Raw genomic sequence first — 20649 nt, 5'->3', positions numbered from 1 at the left:
TCCATTGTCTCTCGAGATAAGGAGGCCCAAAAGAAAAAGAAGAAGATGGCAAAAAGATCTTATTCTCTTAAGGATGTTTAATTGAAATTAATTTCCATCATTATGATTCCAAGTCTATGGCACAAAACTGTCCATACTTTGGCACTAACTTGCACTTCCAGTAACTGAGCTGTTGTTAACTTGGTTCAGAAATACTATTAGGATTCTCATTTTTATGTGCAATCGTATTACTTTTTTTTTAATCAAAACTGATTTCCAACCACTCAGCTTTAATCATTTATGTACAAAATATACTTATGAGTACCTAAAGCATTCATGGATATCCATCTACTAATAACCTATTAAGGCAAATTCAATGATACTATGCTCCCATTAGGGACCTGTGCTCAAAGGGAGCTATAGCTACAGCCCTGAATTCAACCAACGCTCTCTTTGATTGCGGTTGAAGAATGGGAGTGAATTGATTAATTTACCTTAATGTATGTTTGGAGTGAGGGATGAAGTGTACTACAATCATTTCATCAGGATACTGCCCTGATGTAATTTTATAATGAGCATGATTAACCCTGTCATTATACTATCACTGGTTGCTAGGAATGAGTTGTGTATTTTGTATTATAATCAAATGATAATCATTCTTAACAATTTTGAATTGGTATGTGATTAACTGCAGAATCATATTATGAAATTTATTTCCACTCATACTTAGAATAAGGTGTGACTATCACAGTAACCATATCATCATACTGTTATTATATACCCTCCAGAATGAGTTGTGAGATACCACTGTAATAATATTAACATGGTAGTGAACCATTGTGTCACTGTGCCTGCAATGAGATGTAAATAGCACAGCTGTGCCAGCATAGTTCCCAGTTATGAATTTAGAAAGAGCTGTAACAACACAGTGATCATGACATTATGACAGCTCCCAGTTGTGTCCTTGGAATGAGGTTCCAATTGAATATATTATAGGTGGTCCCAGTGAATAACCAGGGTCAGATTCATGAGACAGCTGTGTTTCAGCTGTCTTTGGCTTTGTTCTGCTCTTTTCCCATCTCCTGCACAGGGGAAAAAAATCAGATGTACCTGTAAATAAATAGAATCACCAGAATCACAGAATTGTTACAGTGCAGAAGGGGGCCATTTGGCCCATCGTGTCCACACTGGCTCTCTGAAAGAGCAACTCCCTCAGTTCCATTCCCTTGCCTTCTCCCCATAACTCTGCATATTCGTCCTTTTCATATAACTGTCTAATCCCTTTTGAATGCTTCAGTTGAACTTGCCTCCACCACATTCTCAGGCAGCACATTCCAGACCTTAATCGCTCCCTGCGTGAAAACGTTTTTCCTTATGTCATTTTTGCTTCTCTTGCCAAATACTTTAAATCTGTGCCGTCACGTTCTCGATCCTTTCACAAGTGGGAACAGTTTCTCTCCATCTACTCTGTCCAGACCCCTCATGATTTTGAATACCTCTATCAAATCACCTCTCAGTCTTCTCTTCTCCGAGGAAAACTGTCCTAACTTCTCCAATCTATTTTCATAACTGAAATTCCTCATCCCTGGAATCATTCTCGTGAATCTTTCCTGTATTCTCTCCAGTGCCCTCACGTCTTTCCTCAAGTGCGACGCCCAGAATTGGACACAATGGGCTGAATTTTACCGGCCCCTCGACGCAGTGGGTCGCGGTGCGGGGGCCAGTAAAATGCTGCGGGGAGAGGCCCGCCTAGTCCCCCGGCGTCGAGAAGGGCTCACCGCATATTACCGACGGCGGTGGGATCTCGTTGCAGCCCCGCCCCGCCGTATGGCCGCAGCAACACAATTAGCATATGGTAATGATTACTTACCTTTACTGATTACGCAGCCCGCCGCCTCTCCACCAACACTGCCGGATTTTTCGTTGAACGGGCAGTCGTCACGTGCCGTCCCGTTCACGATCTGAAAAGCGGCCGGGTCCTCACTCTGCATTACGGAAGAGAGGTGGGAGGGGGGCTACACAGGAGTCTAACTCTGCATTCTGGAAGGGAGGAGGGAGGGGGGAGACATGGGGATCTAACTCTGCATTCTTAAAGGGAGGAGGGGGGGTTACGCAGGGGTCTAACTCTGCATTCTGAAAGGGAGGGGGTCTGGGATAACTGGAGGGAAAGCTGTTCTAGCATGATGGGAGGTACCGTGTACCATCCCTCCCGTAACAGTGTACGCTCTGTGTTAGTGAGGGGGCAATGGCACACTAGGTACTCTGTGTGTGGGCAAGGTGCCAGAAAGGGCAGGAGCATTAAGGTTCTATGGATGGTGGGGGCAATCGATTCAGCTAGTCGGATCTTGATGTGGTCACGCTGTGCCACTCTGAGTGTTGGCCAAGATGGGCAATGCCATGGCATGCCACATACTTGATTTAGGAAAGCAGCTGATGTAGCCGTTAACACCAATCCATGCCCTGTTCGGAAGCTTTGAATACACGCAGGGTTAAACTTTATTTATCACATGGAAATAGGTATGGCTCATCCTACATTGTGTGATCCTCTGCACGTGAGGATCCGTATGTACGAGAGGCAATATCAACAGGCAGGTGTGATCCATTGAGAGGCCCCGGTCATGAGCAGCAGCCCCCAAGGAGAGCCCGCCATTACGCTTGCCGTGCATCTCCAGGCCCCACATGTCATGCCATCGGATGTCAGAGCACCAGTGTCAGAGCAGATTGCGCATATAGAGAGGGTGGTGACACGTCTCTGTGCCCTGCTCAAGGATGACCTGCAGCCCATGGGCTCCGGTGGACATCCCATGCCTTTGTTCCTCATAGTGGCAGCGGTTCTCAAGCCTGATGCCTCTGCAGCTTTTAAGGGGCCCAACCGAGACCTTTGTGGGGTCACACAGTCAGCAGTGCACCGCTGCATCAGGGAGGTCACCAATGCCCTGCACTGGAGGGTCAGTGAGGATGTCCGCTTCAGGATGGACTCTCACAGCCAGGCCCAGAGGGCCATTGGTTCTGGCACCACTGCCGGAGAATCATAGGTTGTAATGTTCATAGACTGCATTCAAGTGGCCATCAGGCCTACTGCCACGATACCACCTGCAGACATCACCAGTAAAGGAGCCCTCTCAATCTAGGTGAAGCTGGTATGTGAACACTGCAGATGCTTGCAGCAATTGTGTGACCGCTTCTCAGGCAGCTGCCATCACACCTGGGTCTTGCGCCAGTCCCAGCTGCCACCGCTATTCACTGAACTGGCTCAGATGGAGGGATGGCTTCTTGGAGATAAGGGCTATCCTTTGCAGACATGGCTCCCGACACCAGTAAGAGACTCCACCACTGCTGAAGAGGAGAGATACAATGCAAGCCACTGAGCTACATGAGCCACCATTGAGCAGGAGAATGGTATGCTGAAAGAGCGCCTCCAATGCCTGTATGGATAGGGTGATGCCATGTACTATGGGATGAAAAGGCCAACTCCTTTCTTTGCTGCTCTGCACAACTACGCACCCAATAGGGGCCAGGCCTGGCATGATGAGGAGAGATGGATTATGAGAACGCAGAGGACCTACAATATGAAAGACGCATGGGATGGCAGATGGCACCCAGGCTCTGCACGAAGGGCTAGCAGTGAGGTAGGGATGTATAGAAGTGGCTTATCAGGCAAAGGCTCTCTCCACGATAGGAACCAACATGAGCTCTACAAGCCACACATCACCCCCGCTCACCTGCTGTGCACCAGTCCACATCTGCAGCATCCCTGTGTAAACTATTAGAGGCAGTAGCTTACTGAGTCAACGTCCATGTCGCTGCATCCGTGGAGACATTCATGAATAATGGTGGCATGGCAATGTTGTTGTTGTATACGTTGGCTCTCCAGAAGGGCCAACAGTGCAAAGGGATGTGACATTAGCACTACATGCTGGCACACATCAATTGCACAGAGAAAAGGACACACATGTTGGTGAGGAACATTTAGTGAAAGACGTATTTACATTGCTGTGACATCTGTGCATTCCCAGTTGTTTCAGTGTGTTCTCTGTAAACCTCTGTAATACCTTTTATGGTCTATTTAAGTCTCATGTCTTGGAATGTTCAAATGTACGATTATTCACCCAGGTGTGGCACGCCTACAAGAAGGAATGTTACAATTGAGTGGGAGAAGAGGATCACAACTTCACAGGACACTGGGACACAGCAGGGTAAGTATGTGGCGGCAAAGTGGAAAGTGCTGGGGTCACTCAGCAGGTCAGGCAGCATCTGTGGAGAAGAAACAGAGTTAACTTTCAGGTCTGTGAACTTGGACAAGTTAACTCTGCTTCTCTCTCCACAGATGCTGCCTAACCTGCTGGATTTCTGCAGCACTTTCTGCTCTGCTGCCAGATTGACAGCAGCCCCACTCTTCAGCAATCAGGTAAGTATTCTTTGACAGTTGTCAGGAAGTAGGTGCTGGGGCGCTTAAAATAGGGCCCCAGCACCTGCTGCACAACTGTCAAAGGGTTCCTCACTGCGCTGAATGTCCCGCCTCTCCCCACGTAATATGGGGGGAGCGGCACGCGGCCTCTATGGAAATGAACCCCCGTGATTGGCGGCGGCTGGGGAATGAGTTCAAAGGGCGCCACCGCAGAGTGCGGCTCCCCAATAAAATTTAACCCATTGTGTGTGCCACGGTAGAACTAGACGTGTCGTGCAATTGACAAATAATGGGAAATTTGGAAAAATAATCGGTTACAATCAGAAAATCACCACCATGTTTGTGGAAGCGGTCAGTGGCTATTTTGGCCCATAGATATGTGGGAACTTCGTGTGACAGAAGTGTCTCCCTATGCTAACTAGGCATGTTGGATTGGCATGCCTGATTCTTTGACAACAGATTCAATGTCATTATTCATACCAGGCCAATAGATTGTCTCACTTGCTAGTCTTCTGCTCCTATCAATTTCCGTATGTGACAGGTGCAATTGTTGTAAATTATGTCAGCTGCAATGATTCCGGAATAAGAACTTGCTTGCCCTTGAAAGTGACTCCTTGGGAAATCCCAAGCTCATCTCTATAAGCCCAGAATGTTCTGACAATTGTTTAGACCATGGTGGGAGGAGTGCACTGTCTTTTCTAGTTCCACGTCTCCACAGGTCACAACATATATTTAATTGTTTACCCATTTACTGATGCAGTCAATCATAGACTCTACTCTTTATCCAAGCATAAAATACACCAACCAGATTTGTTTAATAAACAACAAAATTATCAGTTTATTATAAAACAAGACAAGACGAAGAAAAGCACTAACACACAGATTGAAATATGGAAGTTCCCCTTTTTAAATTCTCCAAATACAAACTCTCACACACACTGAAAAAAGTACAGAAATTCTCTTTGCAGAGGTCTGCTACAAAAAAACCAAAAAAGAATACTTTAGTCAAATACTTGCTAATTATTGAAAAATAAAAGAGATATGGAAAGATGTCAGTTGTCCCTTTTTGGTTTGGCATCCCAAATACGTGTAGATGGCTGTCACTGGGATCTTTCTAGAACATGATTCAGGCGATGTTGAAGATCAGTCTGGCAGGTTTTACTGGCGAAATGTGGCATCAGAGGTTTCTGGCAGGCCTTTCAGGGGGAATGCAGCATCAACTTCTCTATTTCTTATACTTGCTTCAAAGAGCTTCTCAACGAGATGGAAAAGCTGGCAGGCTTTTCAAAGAGATGGAAAAGGCTGAGCTGGAGGTGACTGCTCTCTTAGCTGGTTTTTTGGACACTCCACACCCCAACTCACTGTCCAAAATGAAACCAAAACATCTCAACAGTCAAGCCTCCTGACCTTTATAAATCTTGACATGTCACTTCTCTCTAAACATCTCCCCTTAGTCCAAAAAGCCCCTGTTGGGTATTTATCTGAAAACAGGTGACTTCCAGTAAGGGTTGTTTACAAACCAAGTCTCCTGAGTGTCCTTTCAATGACCCCATTGTAAAGAAATCCATGGAATCCTTTTCAGTTTTCTCAAATAAAACAAAGTCCATAATTCTAAAATACATGAGTCCTCAAAAAAAAACACTTAACAAAAAATATACAAGCACCATCATAACACCTCCTTCCTTGGAGGAATGGAACGCCATTTTCAAATGCGTCTCGTTACAAATAGTGGAGAAAAAGCAGAAAATCTTTGCACTCATAACTCAAAGCAAAGTTAAATCCTAGGCAATGCATCGCAATTACATTGTTTTTCCCGCAATATGGATAATCTTAAAGTGATAAGATTGCAATAGTAAACTCCATCGGAATAGTCTGGAATTCTGGTTTTTGAATTTTTACGCAAAGGCTAGGTGGTTGTGATCAGTATATACCAATGTGTCTCTGTAGTCGTGGTGAACATAGACTTCAAAATGCTTAAGAGCTTGTAATAAGCCTAGGGTTTCTTTTCCACTGTTGAATATCTTTTTTGGTGTCAATTTAGCTTTTTGGAAAAGTAACCCACTGCCTTTCTATACCTGAATCATCGTCTTGTAACAGGACTGCACTGACCCCCAAGTCACTGGCATCAATTGCTACCTTGAAGGGTTTAGTGAAAAGCCAACACTGGTTCATTAATCAAAATGGATTTCAGCCTCTCAAAAGATACTTGGCACTCCCCTAACCACACTACCTTGGTTTACTTTTTTTGCAGTAAATCTGTCAGTGGAGCAGCAAGAGTACTAAAATTTGGTACAAACTTGCAGTAGAAACCACACATCCCCAAAAACGTCATGATTTCTTGTTTAGTCCGAGGGGTGGGGATCTCCACCAATGCTCGTACTTTGCTGTTCTTGGCAACACTTGGCCTTGCCTTACTATATGCCCAAGGTAGGTTACTCTCTGGCTTTTGCAAATTCACTTTTGGCAAGGTTTATCACTAAATCGACCAATCGTAATTTTCTAAACAGAGCTTCTAGTTGTTCCAAGTGGTCCTTCCAAGTGTTACTGTCTACCAGCACATCATCAAGATAAACCACACAGTTAGGAACACTGGCTACCACTTGGTTCATTACCCTCTGAAAAGTGGCTGGGGCATTTTTTAGCCCGAATGGCATCACTTGGCATTGGAAAAGACCGTCTGGGGTGACAAAGGCTGATATTTCTTTACCTCGGGGTATTAAAGGAACCTGCCAGTATCCCTTTAACAAATCTATCTTGGTAAGAAACATGGCACTGCCCACTCTGTCAATACAGTCTTTCAAGCAAGGTATTGGGTAGGGGTCTGTCTTTGTTACTGCATTAACCTTTCTGTAGTCCATACAGAATCTAGTTGAACAATCATGTTTAGGCATTAATACCAATGGGAAACTCCAGCTGCTTTGACTGGGTTCAATTAGGTGGTTTTCCAGCATGTATTAGATTTCTGCTTTTATCTGGGCCTGTTTCTCTGGACTTAAGTGATAAGGATGCTGTTTTATAGGAAAGAATTCCCGTACATCCACATCATGTGTGGTTAAGGCTGTACATCCTGGCTTGTCCCTACAGACTCTTTTAAATGCTGTAAGTAGCCTTGTTCGGTCTTCACGTTGTTCTGCATCTAAATATGAAAGCATAGTGTCCAATCTCCCTAACACTTCAGTATTAGCTAAACGGATACCAGGAGGCTCAATTTGAGAATTGTCTAAGTCACCTTCCGCCTCATCCTCACTCACCCTTTCATCCTTCACTGCCCTACAACCGGACATACCTGTGCTTGCTTATCCTCCTCCCGGCAATTAATATCATATTAATATGATACAGCCAATTCTTTTTCCAGTGATCAGGTCGAATACCTTGACTTGAATAAATCAACCCAAAAAAGTTATTTGGTGTACATTAATATCAAACTTGTGACTATTGAGCACAAGCCCCTCTCCCTGCCACCTGCATGAGAGAGTGTAAATTGCGGTCATGCTATTGTTTGGTCTTCCTCACAACAGCAATGTCGTCTGCAATGCAAATACATCCAGGTATTTGGCTGGTAATGCGATCCATATTCTGTTGAAAAAGATCTTGGCTTATGGAAAGCCCAAAAGGAAGTTACTAAAAACAGTAACAACCAAACGGACTGTGGAATATGGTCAACTCCTGGGAATGTTTTGCCAGGTGGACCAACCAATACCCATTTTTAACATCAAGTTTGGAAAAGACCTGCACTCCTGCAAATCTTGGAATTAGTTCTTCCAGAGTGGCGATCATGTGCGGGCAACGTTTGAGTGTCCTGTTCAATCTACGAGGATCCAAACAAACATGAATAGCTCCATCCTTCTTGATGACACAGGTAATTGAACACCAGTCAATGTGCTCTTGTACCTTCCTAATGATTCTGTCTGCTTCCATTCGGTCAAGTTCAATTTTGAGTTTGCTCTGTATGTGCACGCTGCATTTGTAGGGTGGATCAATTGATGATGTTGCATCATCGTGTAGATGCAATGTGGGCGTCCCCTTTGAACCTGCCAATTCTATTGAAATGGGCAGGGTACTGTGAAGTACCAATGGAACTGATCGGTTTGTCTTCTATGATCAGTCTGCTTCATTGCTGATGGTTAATCCCATGTATCGTAACGAGAGTTAGGTCCTATATGCCTGCAGGCCTGCAATTGCTGGTCGGGTAGTTTGAATGATATAGAATACTTGAGATGTCTACGTCAATTGATTGTATTGCCAGAATAGCATGATGGAACTCAAACATGGAATTGCTGACCCATTATATGCTGTAAGACGGGTACTCGCAGGTGTCACTATGGCTTGCCACGCCTTCGAGTACATATTCTTGAGAATTAGTAGAGGGAGTATGTTCGCACTCATCCCTATATCAACGTTTGCCTGTAGCACGTTTGCCTTCTTTCCTAGGACATATAATCTGGATGGATGCAAATGCTTCAATGGTGTGATGGAGTCAACACATTCAGTGACAATCACTATGTGAAAGGTTTATTCCTCACTTCCTGTGGAATCCTGATGACCATCATCATCATCATCTCTACAGTCATTTCCATTTGCTACCTCATGGATTAGTCTTCTTTTGTGTCCAGCATGGTTCCTGTGCTTATTAGGGTGTGGTACCTTCTTGTTGTCTGCTTGACTCTTGTCACGATTCTTTTTCACCCCATCAGGTTTGGCTGTCTTGCACTGTCGCTTCCAGTGCCCCTTTGTGCCACATGCTTTGCACACATTATAGAATGCTGGACAGCGCATATAGGAGTCCACATCTCTTGCATGTTTTTCCAGACTTAGAACCTTTGGCCAATGTACCAAATGTTGGGGTAGAACACAAAGATTGCAAATTTCATTGTCCTGCAACAATCACTTCGAACTTGCATCCATCCTTGACTAGGGAATCAATGGTGTAACCTTTAGGTTTCTCCAAGAGATCTTTCTGGAATGCCTCGATCATTGCATATTGATGCAATGAGTAACTCAGTGATTCACTCTACGAATTCTGCTTCTGAGAAGTCGCAGTCATGTCCCTTGTCTCAGTACCTGCTCACGAAATGCTCAACAGCTTTGTGTGGTTGCTGAGGAAAAGACATGATCTCAAGCTTGATTCTCAGTTGATCTTCCAGCATAGACCAAATCTTATCAGGATCTTTTAGTTCCTCTTTTGTGAGCCCAGATGTATTCAGCCATGCAAATCTTCGTTGCCTATAGCGATGCAAATTTTCACAGCTTGCTTGTCTGGCTCAGATTCTGCTATGTCAACGAACCACAACTCAACTCGCTGTTTAATCAATTTGAACTCGAAGACAAGATCAACTGCTTTCCAATTTATGGATGGGAACCTGGTAGTCATCCTTGCAATGTGTCTGATAATATCGGCTTTCTCTGCAGTTAAAAGAAACTTCCTTGCTGTTCAGGAAAAAACAGTACTGCAGTAGCAACAAGTTGCCACAGCCCAGTAGAATGGTATTGTAAAGTTTGGAGTGAATGGCGCTGTCTCAAGGTTCGCGTGTTTTCTGGTGGCCCCACTCATGAAGGGTGGTTTTGGTGCCAAACAGCTCAACAACCAAAAAGACAGTAATGGCACTTTATTTTCTAACAGTCCGTGGAGCTCGCCTGATTCCTTCGTTCAATCGCCCGATCTCAGCACAATGAACGCTATGCCTTGCTCTGTCCCCCTGCCGATCCGATGGCCCGATACAATTATCCGGTGTCTCTGCCCAAATACCATTTTGGCGCTACACCTCTCGATGCAATGTGTAGAGGATCTCCCCTAACTTACAGATTCCCTCTGTAGGTCCAGAATGACTCTGATGTACTCTTATATGTGGGTGCTTTCTGAGAACTTGACTCACTGTCGGAACTGAGCCCTCTACTCAAGTCTGTGACTGTCCTATTTAATAGCGAAAGTGCAAACAACCTTACCCTACATGAATGCAAAGCTGCCTACAGAGGCTGCCGTGGTGTTGCAAATGATGCAATCCAAAAGTCAGGTCCCTCTGAGTCTTGGAGGATTTTCTTATATCTGTGAATTGGCAGCACATTGTAGAAGGTGGAATTTAAAATTGGAAAATCTCCACCCCTGCCACCATATTGTATTTTCTTCTCCTTGTGTTAGTGTTGACTATACACAAGTAGAAACCATGCATAAGGGATCATTTAACACGTAAAGTAGGGTCTTTATTGATGACCATGCTGCATATGTACAACTAGGAGTAATCTTACTTAGGTTTGGTCTACACAATTATCCATTACAGACTCATGCACAGAGATATGGTATATTACATGGTATATTACATAATTTCCCTTACACTGTTGTACATTAAAAACATAACCACATCTGCTTAAACGTTTACCACAACAGTTTCTATGATTCTAATTTACTCAAGCTTTACAAAGATGCTTATTCAGTTAGTTAAACTGAAGTTTTTACGAAATCTCAATGCCAAACAGAAAACCAGATGGTTAAGACTTACTGGTGTAAATTCAGACTATTACACACATGCTGTTTTCACTTACAACGTAAAAATAACCTTTTAGCTCTGCTGCATGGTCAGTGCACTCACCTCCAAATTCATATCGTACTTGTGGTATAAATCAGCTTCTTCAGCAGCATCCACCAATCTCTGCACAGAAACAAATAGGAAAATGTATTGTTATCTTCTTTTTCATACCTACCCTCTTCAGCTTCACACTTCAATGAGAACTCAAAACGAAAACAGAAAATGCTGGAAACCATCAGCAGGTAACCAACATCTGTGGGGAGAACAGACAAGATAACATCTGAACTGTTCTCTCCAAAGATGCTGACTGACCTGTTGATTATTTCTGCTTGTGTTTCCGATATACAGCATTTGCAGTTTTGTTCTCTTTTAGAATGAGAACCTAATTTTAATCTGAATTAATCTAATAAGGAGAAGTGTTGACCAACACTGGACACTGACTTCATGAAAATTAAATAGCTCTGACCATAGGATGTATAATAAGAAATGCTGGGGTCAGTAGCTGCCATTAACATTAAGAGATGTAGTACAGGGAGCACTGGCCACTAATTTTTTCAGTTAGTAGGGCACACAGCAGATTAGAACAACAAAAGGCAAAAAGCAATTTCTTGCTCACAATCCACCAAATGCTGAGTAACTGATTTAAGCTGTACCACCTCCAGGTGTACCACCACAGACCACCTCCAGGCGCTTACCCATTGTCTCTCAAGATAAGGAGGCCAAAAAAAAAAGATTTAAGCTGTATAACTTGAAACGCCATAGCATACAAGACTATGGGCCAAGTGCGGGAAAATGGGATGAGAATAGTTAGGTGCTTGATGGCCAGCACAGACACGATGGGCTGAAGGGCCTGTTTCTGTGCTGTATAACTCTATGACTCTATAACCATTGATGAATAAAAATTTAGACAAATATTAGAAACCAAAGCTAAATCAGCAGAAATCTGATTGTCCCGAAGCTGATCACAGTACAATATTATAAAGACTTAAGTATTCAAGGAGACAATTGTTTTAAAGCAGTTAAAGCCTGTGGTATGTCTTTAAATTCTGAGCAAAAGAACCAAATATAGAATACAACTAAAACTGTATACAAGTATGAAACATAAAGAAAGCAATACATAGTATGTATACTCTTTCATTGCTTTTATTTTATCCAGATCAATCTGTCTCTCCAAACTCAGTGATATAATGAGGCTTTAGAATTGATAATAGGAAGGTTTGCATTCTCATGTGTATAGTTCTATAGTACAGCTCCCTGTTGGGAGTGCAGGATTGCTGGATATACCCTATAAGGCGTTCTTACTTAACTTTTAAAAATACAGTGTAGTGACAGTAAGGACTTGTGGAATTAGTAGATCAAAGTCAACTGGAACTGGAAAAAAAATATTGCACACATAATACAGAGAATAGATATAAATGGAAATTCTTGGTGACACGTCATCTTAGAATAATGACCCATTACATAGCAGAGAAATAGGACATGAACCCTCTTCTGAAAATGCACACCATGGTCTGGATTTTTTGGGTTCCCCTCAGGCAAGGTCAGAGGCAGGGAAGCCCCAAAAATCGCGACAGGTGGGGGGGAGCATTGAGGACCTGTTGCCACCCCATCACCAAGCAATTTTGCCAGGGGCAGGATAGGCCGACAATAGCCTTTCCACCCACAGACCAATTGAGACTCTTATGTAGCCTATTAATGGCCACTTAAGGGCCTCTTTCCACCACTGCTATGATCTAACAAGTGGCAGGGGGTGCCTCCACCATGCGGGGAGGGCACCTTGTAAAACGAGGCACACTCACTGAAGGCTTGGTGGGGGGGGGGGTGTCCCTCCTCCATGGGCGATCTATGGCCCACGGAGGAGCGACCGCAAAATGCACCACCTCCATAGAACCCTCTCCCCGTGAACTTCATACCCACACACCCCCACCGCCACTTGCTGGGGCCTTCCGGACTGGCCCCAGCGACACCACCTCACTTACCTAAGGTCCAGGCTTCCAGCATTGGGCCTGGGTCTAAGGCCCCTGCAGTAGCGGCAGTGGCCACCACTCCCAGTGGTCCTGCCGATACTGCTGCGCTGCCGACCCTCTGATTGGCCAGCCGCTCTTGGAATCGGGTTCCCCATCTTTAAAGGGATGGAGATCCCAGCGCCGGAAACTTCGCCTCCGGAACAACAGAGGATTACGCCGTGTTTGGGGGTGACGGGGAGGGGAGGGGGGAGGGGCACGACAAGAACAGATCTAGCAGCTCAAAACTAGTGTGGCCCATCTGCAGAAGCAGAAATGTATTCAACCACAATCTGCAACCTCATGGCCCGGCATAGCCTTCACTCTGTTATTACCATCAAGCCAGGGGATGCACCCTGGTTCAATGGTGAATGTAGGAGAACATGCCAGGAGTAGCACCAGGCATACCTAAAAATGAGGTACTAATCCGCAGAAGCTTCAATACAGGATACATGCATGCTAAACAGCAGAAAGTTAGCATACTATAGACAGAACTAAGTGATCTGACAACCAACGGATCAGATCAAAAGTCTGCAGTACTGCTGCATCCAGTTGTAAGAACATAAGAAATAGGAGCAGGAGTAGGCCATTTGGCCCCTCAAGCCCACCCACCATTCAATAAGATCATGGCTGATCTGCCCCAGACCTCAACTCCTCTTTCGTGCCAGCTCCTCATAGCCCTCAACTCCCCAATATTTCAAAAATCTATCTACCTCCTCTTTAAATACTTTCAGTGATCTATCCTCCACAACTCTCTGGGGTAGAGAATTCCAGACATTCACTACTCTCTGAGAGAAGAACTTCCTTTGCATCTCAGTTTTAAATGAGTGCCCCCTTATCCTGTAACTATGTCCCCTAGTTCAAGATTCCCCCACTAGTGGAAACATCTTCTCAACATCTACCCTGTCAAGCCCCCTTGGAATCTTGGACGTTTCAATAAGATCACCCCTCATTTTTCTAAACTCTCATGAATAAAGGCCTAACCTGTTTAACCGTTCTTGATAAGTCAACTCCTTCATCCCAGGAATCAGCCTAGTGAATCTCTTTTGAACTGCCTCCAATGTCAGTATGTCCTTTCTTAAATATGGGGACCAAAACTATACATAGTACTCCAGGTGCGACCTCACCAACACCTTGTACAGTTGTATCAAGACGTCCCTATTTTTAAACTCCAACCTACTAGCAATAAAGGCCAAAATTCCATTTGCCTTCTTAATTACTTGCTGCACCTGCATGCTAACTTTTTGTGTTTCATGCACAAGAACACCCAGATCCCTCTGTGCTGCACTTTTTTGGAGTCTCTCTCCATTTAAATAATAGTCTGCCTTTTGATTCTTCCTACCAAAGTGCGTGACCACACACTTTCCTACATTAAACTCCATCTGCCAAGTTTTTGCCCACTCACTCAACCTATCCATATCCCTTTGCAGATTCCTTACGTCCTCATCACAACATGCCCTCCCACTTATTTTTGTATCGTCAGCAAATTTGGATATATTACACTTTGCCTCCTCCTCCAAGTCATTAATATAGATAGTAAATAATTGAGGCCCTAGGACTGATCCTTGTGGCACTCCACTAGTTACGTCTTTCCAACCTGAAAAAGACCCATTAATCCCGAATCTCTGTCTTCTGTGAGTTAAACAATCCTCAATCCATGCGAGTACATTGCCCCAAATACCCTGAGCTCCTATCTTGTGCAATAATCTTTTATGTGGCACTTTATCAAATGTTTTCTGGAAGTCCAAATACACTACATCTACCAGTTCCCCTTTATCAACTCTGCTTGTTATATCCTCAAAGAACTCTAGCAAATTTGTGAAACATGATTTCCTTTTCACAAAACCATGTTGACTCTGTTTGATTGCGTTTAACTTTTCTAAATGTCCTGCTATTTCTTACTTAATAATGGACTCTAGCATTTTCCCAACGACCGATGTTAGGCTGAGTGGCCTATAGTTTCCTGCTTTTAGTCTCCCTCCCTTCTTGAACAGGAGCATCACATTAGCGTTTTTCCAATCCGCTGGGACCCTCCAGGAATCCAGTGAGTTCTGGAATATTTCGACCAATGCCTCCACTATCTCTGCAGCCACTTCCTTTAAAACCCTTGGATGTAGGCCATCAGGTCCTGGTGACTTGTCTGTCTTTAGTCTCATTAGTTTGTCAAATATTTTGTACCTCGTGATACAGACTGTTACCAGATCTTTCCTCCCATTAGCTCCTTGCTTATCTGACATCTGTGGGATGTTTACAATATTCTCCACCGTGAAGACCGATGCAAAATATTGGTTTAAATTACCTGCCATTTCCCTGTTCCCCGTTATCAATTCTCCAGTTGCATCCGCCAAGGGTCCCACTCTCACTTTAGATACTCTCTTTCTTTTTATATACCCGTAGAAGCTCTTGCTGTTTGCTTTTATATTTCTTGCCAATTTACTTTCATCATCAATTTTCTCCCTCTTTATTATCTTTTTAGTCATCCACTGCTAGTTCCTAAAAAATTCCCAATCCTCTGGCCTACCACTAGTTTTCGCCATTTTGTCATAGAGTCATAGAGTTTTACAGCACAGAAACAGGTCCTTTGGCCCAACGCGCCTGCGCCGACCATCAAACTAATCCCACTTCCCTGCACTTGGCCCATAGCCTTGTATGCTATGGCGTTTCAAGTGCTCATCCAAATACTTCTTAAATGTCGTGAGTGTTCCTGCCTCTACCACCCCTTCAGGCAGTGTGTTCCAGATTCCAACCACCCTCTGGGTGAAAATTTTTTTCCTCAACTCCCCTCTATACCTCCTGCCCCTTACCTTAAATCTATGCCCCTTAGTTATTGACCCCTCCACTAAGGGAAAACGTTTCTTCCTATCTATTCTATCTATGCCCCTCATAATTTTGTATACCTCAATCAGGTCCCCCCTCAGCCTTCTCCGCTCCAAGGAAAACAACCTCAGCCTATCCAGACTCTCCTCGTAACTGAAATGCTCCAGCCCAGGCAACATCCTGGTGAATCTCCTCTGCACCCTCTCCATTGCAATCACATCCTTCCTATAGTGTGGTGACCAGAACTGCACACAGTACTCCAGCTGTGGCCTAACTAGCGTATTATACAGCTCCATCATAACCTCCCTGCTCTTATATTCTATGCCTTGGCTAATAAAGGCAAGTATCCCCGTATGCCTTCCTAACCACTTTATCTACCTGTGCTGCTGCCTTCAGTGATCTATGGACAAGCACCCCAAGGTCCCTCTGACCCTCTGTACTCCCTAGGGTCCTACAATCTATCGTATATTCCATTGCCTTGCTAGACCTCCCAAAGTGTATCACCTCACACTTCTCAGGATTAAACTCCATTTGCCACAGCTCCGCCAATCTTACCTGCCCATCTACAGTGGCGCAGTGGTTAGCACCGCAGCCTCACAGCTCCAGGGACCCGGGTTCGATTCTGGGTACTGCCTGTGTGGAGTTTGCAAGTTCTCCCTGTGTCTGCGTGGGTTTTCTCCGGGTGCTCCGGTTTCCTCCCACAAGCCAAAAGACTTGCAGGTTGGTAGGTAAATTGGCCATTATAAATTGTCACTAGTATAGGTAGGTGGTAGGGAAATACAGGGGCAGGTGGTGATGTTTGGTAGGAATATGGGATTAGTGTAGGATTAGTATAAATGGGTGGTTGATGGTCGGCACAGACTCGGTGGGCCGAAGGGCCTGTTTCAGTGCTGTATCTCTAATCTAATCTAATCTATATCATCCTGTAATCTAAGGCTTTCCTCCTCACTACTTACAACACCACCAATTTTCGTGTCGTCTGCAAACTAACTAATCATATCTCCTATATTCACGTCTGAATCATTAATGTACACTATAAACAGTAAAGGTCCCAGCACCGATCCCTATGGTACACCATTGGTCACAGGCCTCCACTCGCAAAAACAACCCTCTACCATCACCCTCTGCCTCCTTCCACTGAGCCAATTTTGAATCCAATTTGCCAAATTACCCTGGATCCCATGCCTTATTTTTTGATTGGATACTCTCCTTGACCACCTTTGTTAACCACGGGTGGTTCATCCTTCTCATCGAGTCCTTCTTTTTGACTGGGATAAACGTTTGCTGAGTTTTATGAAATATCTGCTTAAATGTCTGCCACTGCTCATCCCCATGACCTTCCCCTTAGTCTATTTTCCCAGCCTGCTTTAGACAACTCTTTCTTCATACCTCCGTAATTGCCCTTTTTTAAGTTGAGGACACTGGTTTGAGACCCAAGTTGCTTGCCCTCAAACTGAATTTGAAATTCTACCATGTTGTGATCGCTAACCCCTAGAGGATCCTTAACCATGATATCTCTTATTAATCCTACCTCATTACACATTACTAGATCTAAAATAGGCTGGTCCCGGGTAGGTCCTGTAATGTATTGCTCTAAGTAACAATCCCTCATGCACTCTACAAATTCGTCTTCCATGTTACCTCTGCTAATCTGATTTGTCCAGTCAATATGCAGATTTAAATCACCCATGACAATTGTGGCACCCTTCTTACATGCCTCCATTATTTCCCAATTTATACTTTGTCCTGCAGTGAGGCAACTCTTCGGCAGCTTCCCACCCGTGACTTCTTCCCCTTGCTATTCCTTATTTCCACCCAAACTGATTCCACATCACAATCTATTACACCTATATCACAACTCACCACCGCACTGACATCTTCCTTTATTAATAAGGCTATCCCAGCTCCTCTTTCTTTTTGCCTATTTTTCCGGAACATCGAATACGCTTGAATATAGAGTTCCCAGTCTTGGTCACCCTGCAACCATGTCTCTGTAATAGCTATCAAGTCATATTCATTTATTTCTATTTGTGCCGTTAACTCATCTATCTTATTACAAATATTGCGTACATTCAGATAAAGAGCCTTAAGCTTTGACATTTTACCATTATTACTCATTCTGGTTTTAATTTCTGCTGCACTCTTCTGCTCATATTTTCTGCCCCTTCCTGTCACACATTGATTAACATTTGCCTCTTCACTATCCTGCAGCTCTGCTCTCTCGTTTCTTTTTGATTTTTTAAACTTCCCTTCAACTGAACCCTACCCCAAACTAATTAGTTTAAAGTCCTGTCTGCAACCCTAGTTATACAATTTACCAGGACACTGGGCCCAGCATGGTTCAAATGAAGCCTGTCCCAAAGGAACAGCTCTCTCCTTCCCCAGTACTGGTGCCAGTACCCCATTTCTCCCACACCAATCTTTGAGCCATGCGTTTACCTCTCTATTCTTATTTACCCTATGCCAATTTGTACGTGGCTCAGGTAGTAATCTGGAGATTATGACCTTTGAGGTTCTGCTTTTTAATTTAGCCCCGAACTGCTCATAGGCCCTCAGCAGAACCTCTGTCCTAGTCCTACCTATGTCGTTGGTACCTACGTGGTCCATGACAACTAGATGCTTCCCCTCCCACTCCAAGTGTGAATGGTGGTAGACAATTAAACAACTAACTGGAGGAGGAGGCTCCACAAACATTCCTATCCTCAATAATGGCGAAGCCCATCATGTCAGTGCAAAAGACATTGAAGCATTTGCAACCATCTTCAGCCAAAAGTGCCAAGTGGATGATCCATTTTGGCCTTCTCCTGAGGTCCTCAGCATCACAGATGCCGGTCTTCAGCCAATTCAATTCACTCCAATTGCTATCAAGAAATGGCTGAAGGCATTACAGCAAAAGTTATGGGTCCTGACAACATCCCGGATGTAGTACTGAAGACTTATGCTGCAGAACTAGCCGTGCTCCGAGCTAAGCTGTTCCAGTACAGCTACAACACTGGCATCTACCTGACAATGTGGAAAATTGCCCAGGAATGTCTGGTCCACACAAAGCAGGACAAATCTAATCCAGCCAACTATTGCCTCATCAGTCTACTTTCAATTATCAGCAAAGTGATGGAAGATGTCATCGACAGTGCTATCAAGCGGCACTTACTTAGCAATAACCTGCTTACAGATGCTCAGTTTGGGTTCCACCAGGGGACCTTGGCTCCAGTCCCTGTAAGATCTCACATTGTAGATCTGCTATTGTAAATGTCTTTTGGATTGCTGCTGTTACTGAAACTTTATTGACTCCCTCTAGTGGCACACTTGCTACACCAAGCATGTATGGTCGCCTCAAATGAACAATACACAACATATCAAATGAACAATAAATGAATAATACACTACTTTCATCCTCTTCTTGGTAAATGAGAGTTTCAATGGTTTGTTTACATTGTTCTGTTTGTACATTACTTCAGTTTTTAATATAATTGCTTAAATATGGCGGATGCTTCCAATCTCGAGCAGGATATCGACGTTTGACATCGAGTGTTGTTTCATTTAACTCATGTGCTTCATCAGACATGTCGATGTCTGGATTGGACACAACGCATGTGGATGGTGTTTGCAACACGTTGAAGAATGACGTGTTTTGTGTGATGATTTGTGAACCACACTTAGCAGTGATCAGTGATCCTTTTGTATTGATCACAACAAATGGCTGGATGTCATAGGGGGCTGTTTGATTTCAAACATAACCATCAATATTTTACAAGAACTTTTTCTCCTGGCTTTAGTGGTGTAGTTCTGTGTTTGCTTTCATGCGATCTTTCTGTCCTTGATCACGCTCATGTATGCTTTGAACAAAAGCTTTGTGGGTTAGCTCAGGAAGATGTGTGCATATAGGATATGCGAAGATCAGCGTAGCTGGAAGGGTTCCAGTGGTCAATTGAGGAGTCGCTCTGTAATTGCAAAAAAAAGATACAACTCCTGCTTCCATGACTTGCTGTCAGCAGTAGCTGTGTGGATCACTTTTTCCAAAGTACGCATGAATCTCTCAACTTCTCCAATAGCTCTTGGCCAACAGGGTGTGATTTTTCAGTGAGTGAAGCCCATGTAGTTTGTGAATTTACTGAACTCATCGCTGTTGAATGGGGGTCCATTGTCACTTCTCATTGTTTCAGGGACTCCAAACAAAGCAAAAATCTGGTCTAGCTTTGGGGACAGCTGTCACTGAGGTAGGCATAACTATTTCTACTAATAGTTTTTATTAACTATTTCTACGACTGGGAATCTTCTGTAATCATCAGTGACAACAAGCAATTGCTCGTCAGTGGGCAAGTCTGCAAAGTATACACTAGCTTCAGTCCATGTGCCTGCAGGTAGCTCAGACATGTTGAGCGGATCACAAAGATTTGACATTACAGTTGCTTGACATGGCAAACACTGATTGGTTTTGTGCTTCACAGTACAGTCAATTCCCAGAAACCATACATTTTCCTGAAGAAGTTGCTTGGTTTTGATAATTCCCTGGTGACCCTCATGTTCTATTTCTATAACACATTCTCTCAATGACTGTGGAATGACAACACAGTTGACGTGTAACACTAGATCAGAAGTGGTTGCAACTGCGAGCTTATTTCGAATATTGTACCACACCAAAAGGGGGAGAGAATGCAGTCAATGTAGAGATAGAGGACCCTAAATATACTTTTGTGCTCTCTTCCAGACACAGCAACCAGCCTTGTGTGACAGTGGCCATTGGCTGCTCTCATAGATACAGGGGCATCTGTCAATATCTTGGGAGATCAAACGTTCAACAAACTTCAAGACTAACCATCCTCGTTTTCATTGTAAGATCTCACATTGTAGATCTGCTATTGTGAATCTCTGGAAGAAACACACAGCACTACCTTCGGGATTACAGCTGTAAACTAAAACT

The 20649-nt window shown here is 43.9% G+C and overlaps 1 protein-coding gene across 1 annotated transcript in view; it reads right to left on the bottom strand.

Annotated features, from left to right (window-relative positions):
• cacna2d4a (calcium channel, voltage-dependent, alpha 2/delta subunit 4a) overlaps positions 1-20649 on the bottom strand; it is a 695670-nt gene that overhangs the window by 604500 nt on the left and 70521 nt on the right. The window contains 1 exon segment of the mRNA XM_068051265.1: positions 10972-11031. Coding sequence (XP_067907366.1) covers positions 10972-11031 — 60 coding nt within the window.

Source organism: Heterodontus francisci, chromosome 18 (assembly GCF_036365525.1).
Source record: "Heterodontus francisci isolate sHetFra1 chromosome 18, sHetFra1.hap1, whole genome shotgun sequence".
In the NCBI taxonomy this organism is placed as follows: Eukaryota; Metazoa; Chordata; class Chondrichthyes; order Heterodontiformes; family Heterodontidae; genus Heterodontus; species Heterodontus francisci.
Note: the sequence above shows the minus strand (reverse complement) of the source record. Positions and strands in the feature narration are given on the sequence as shown.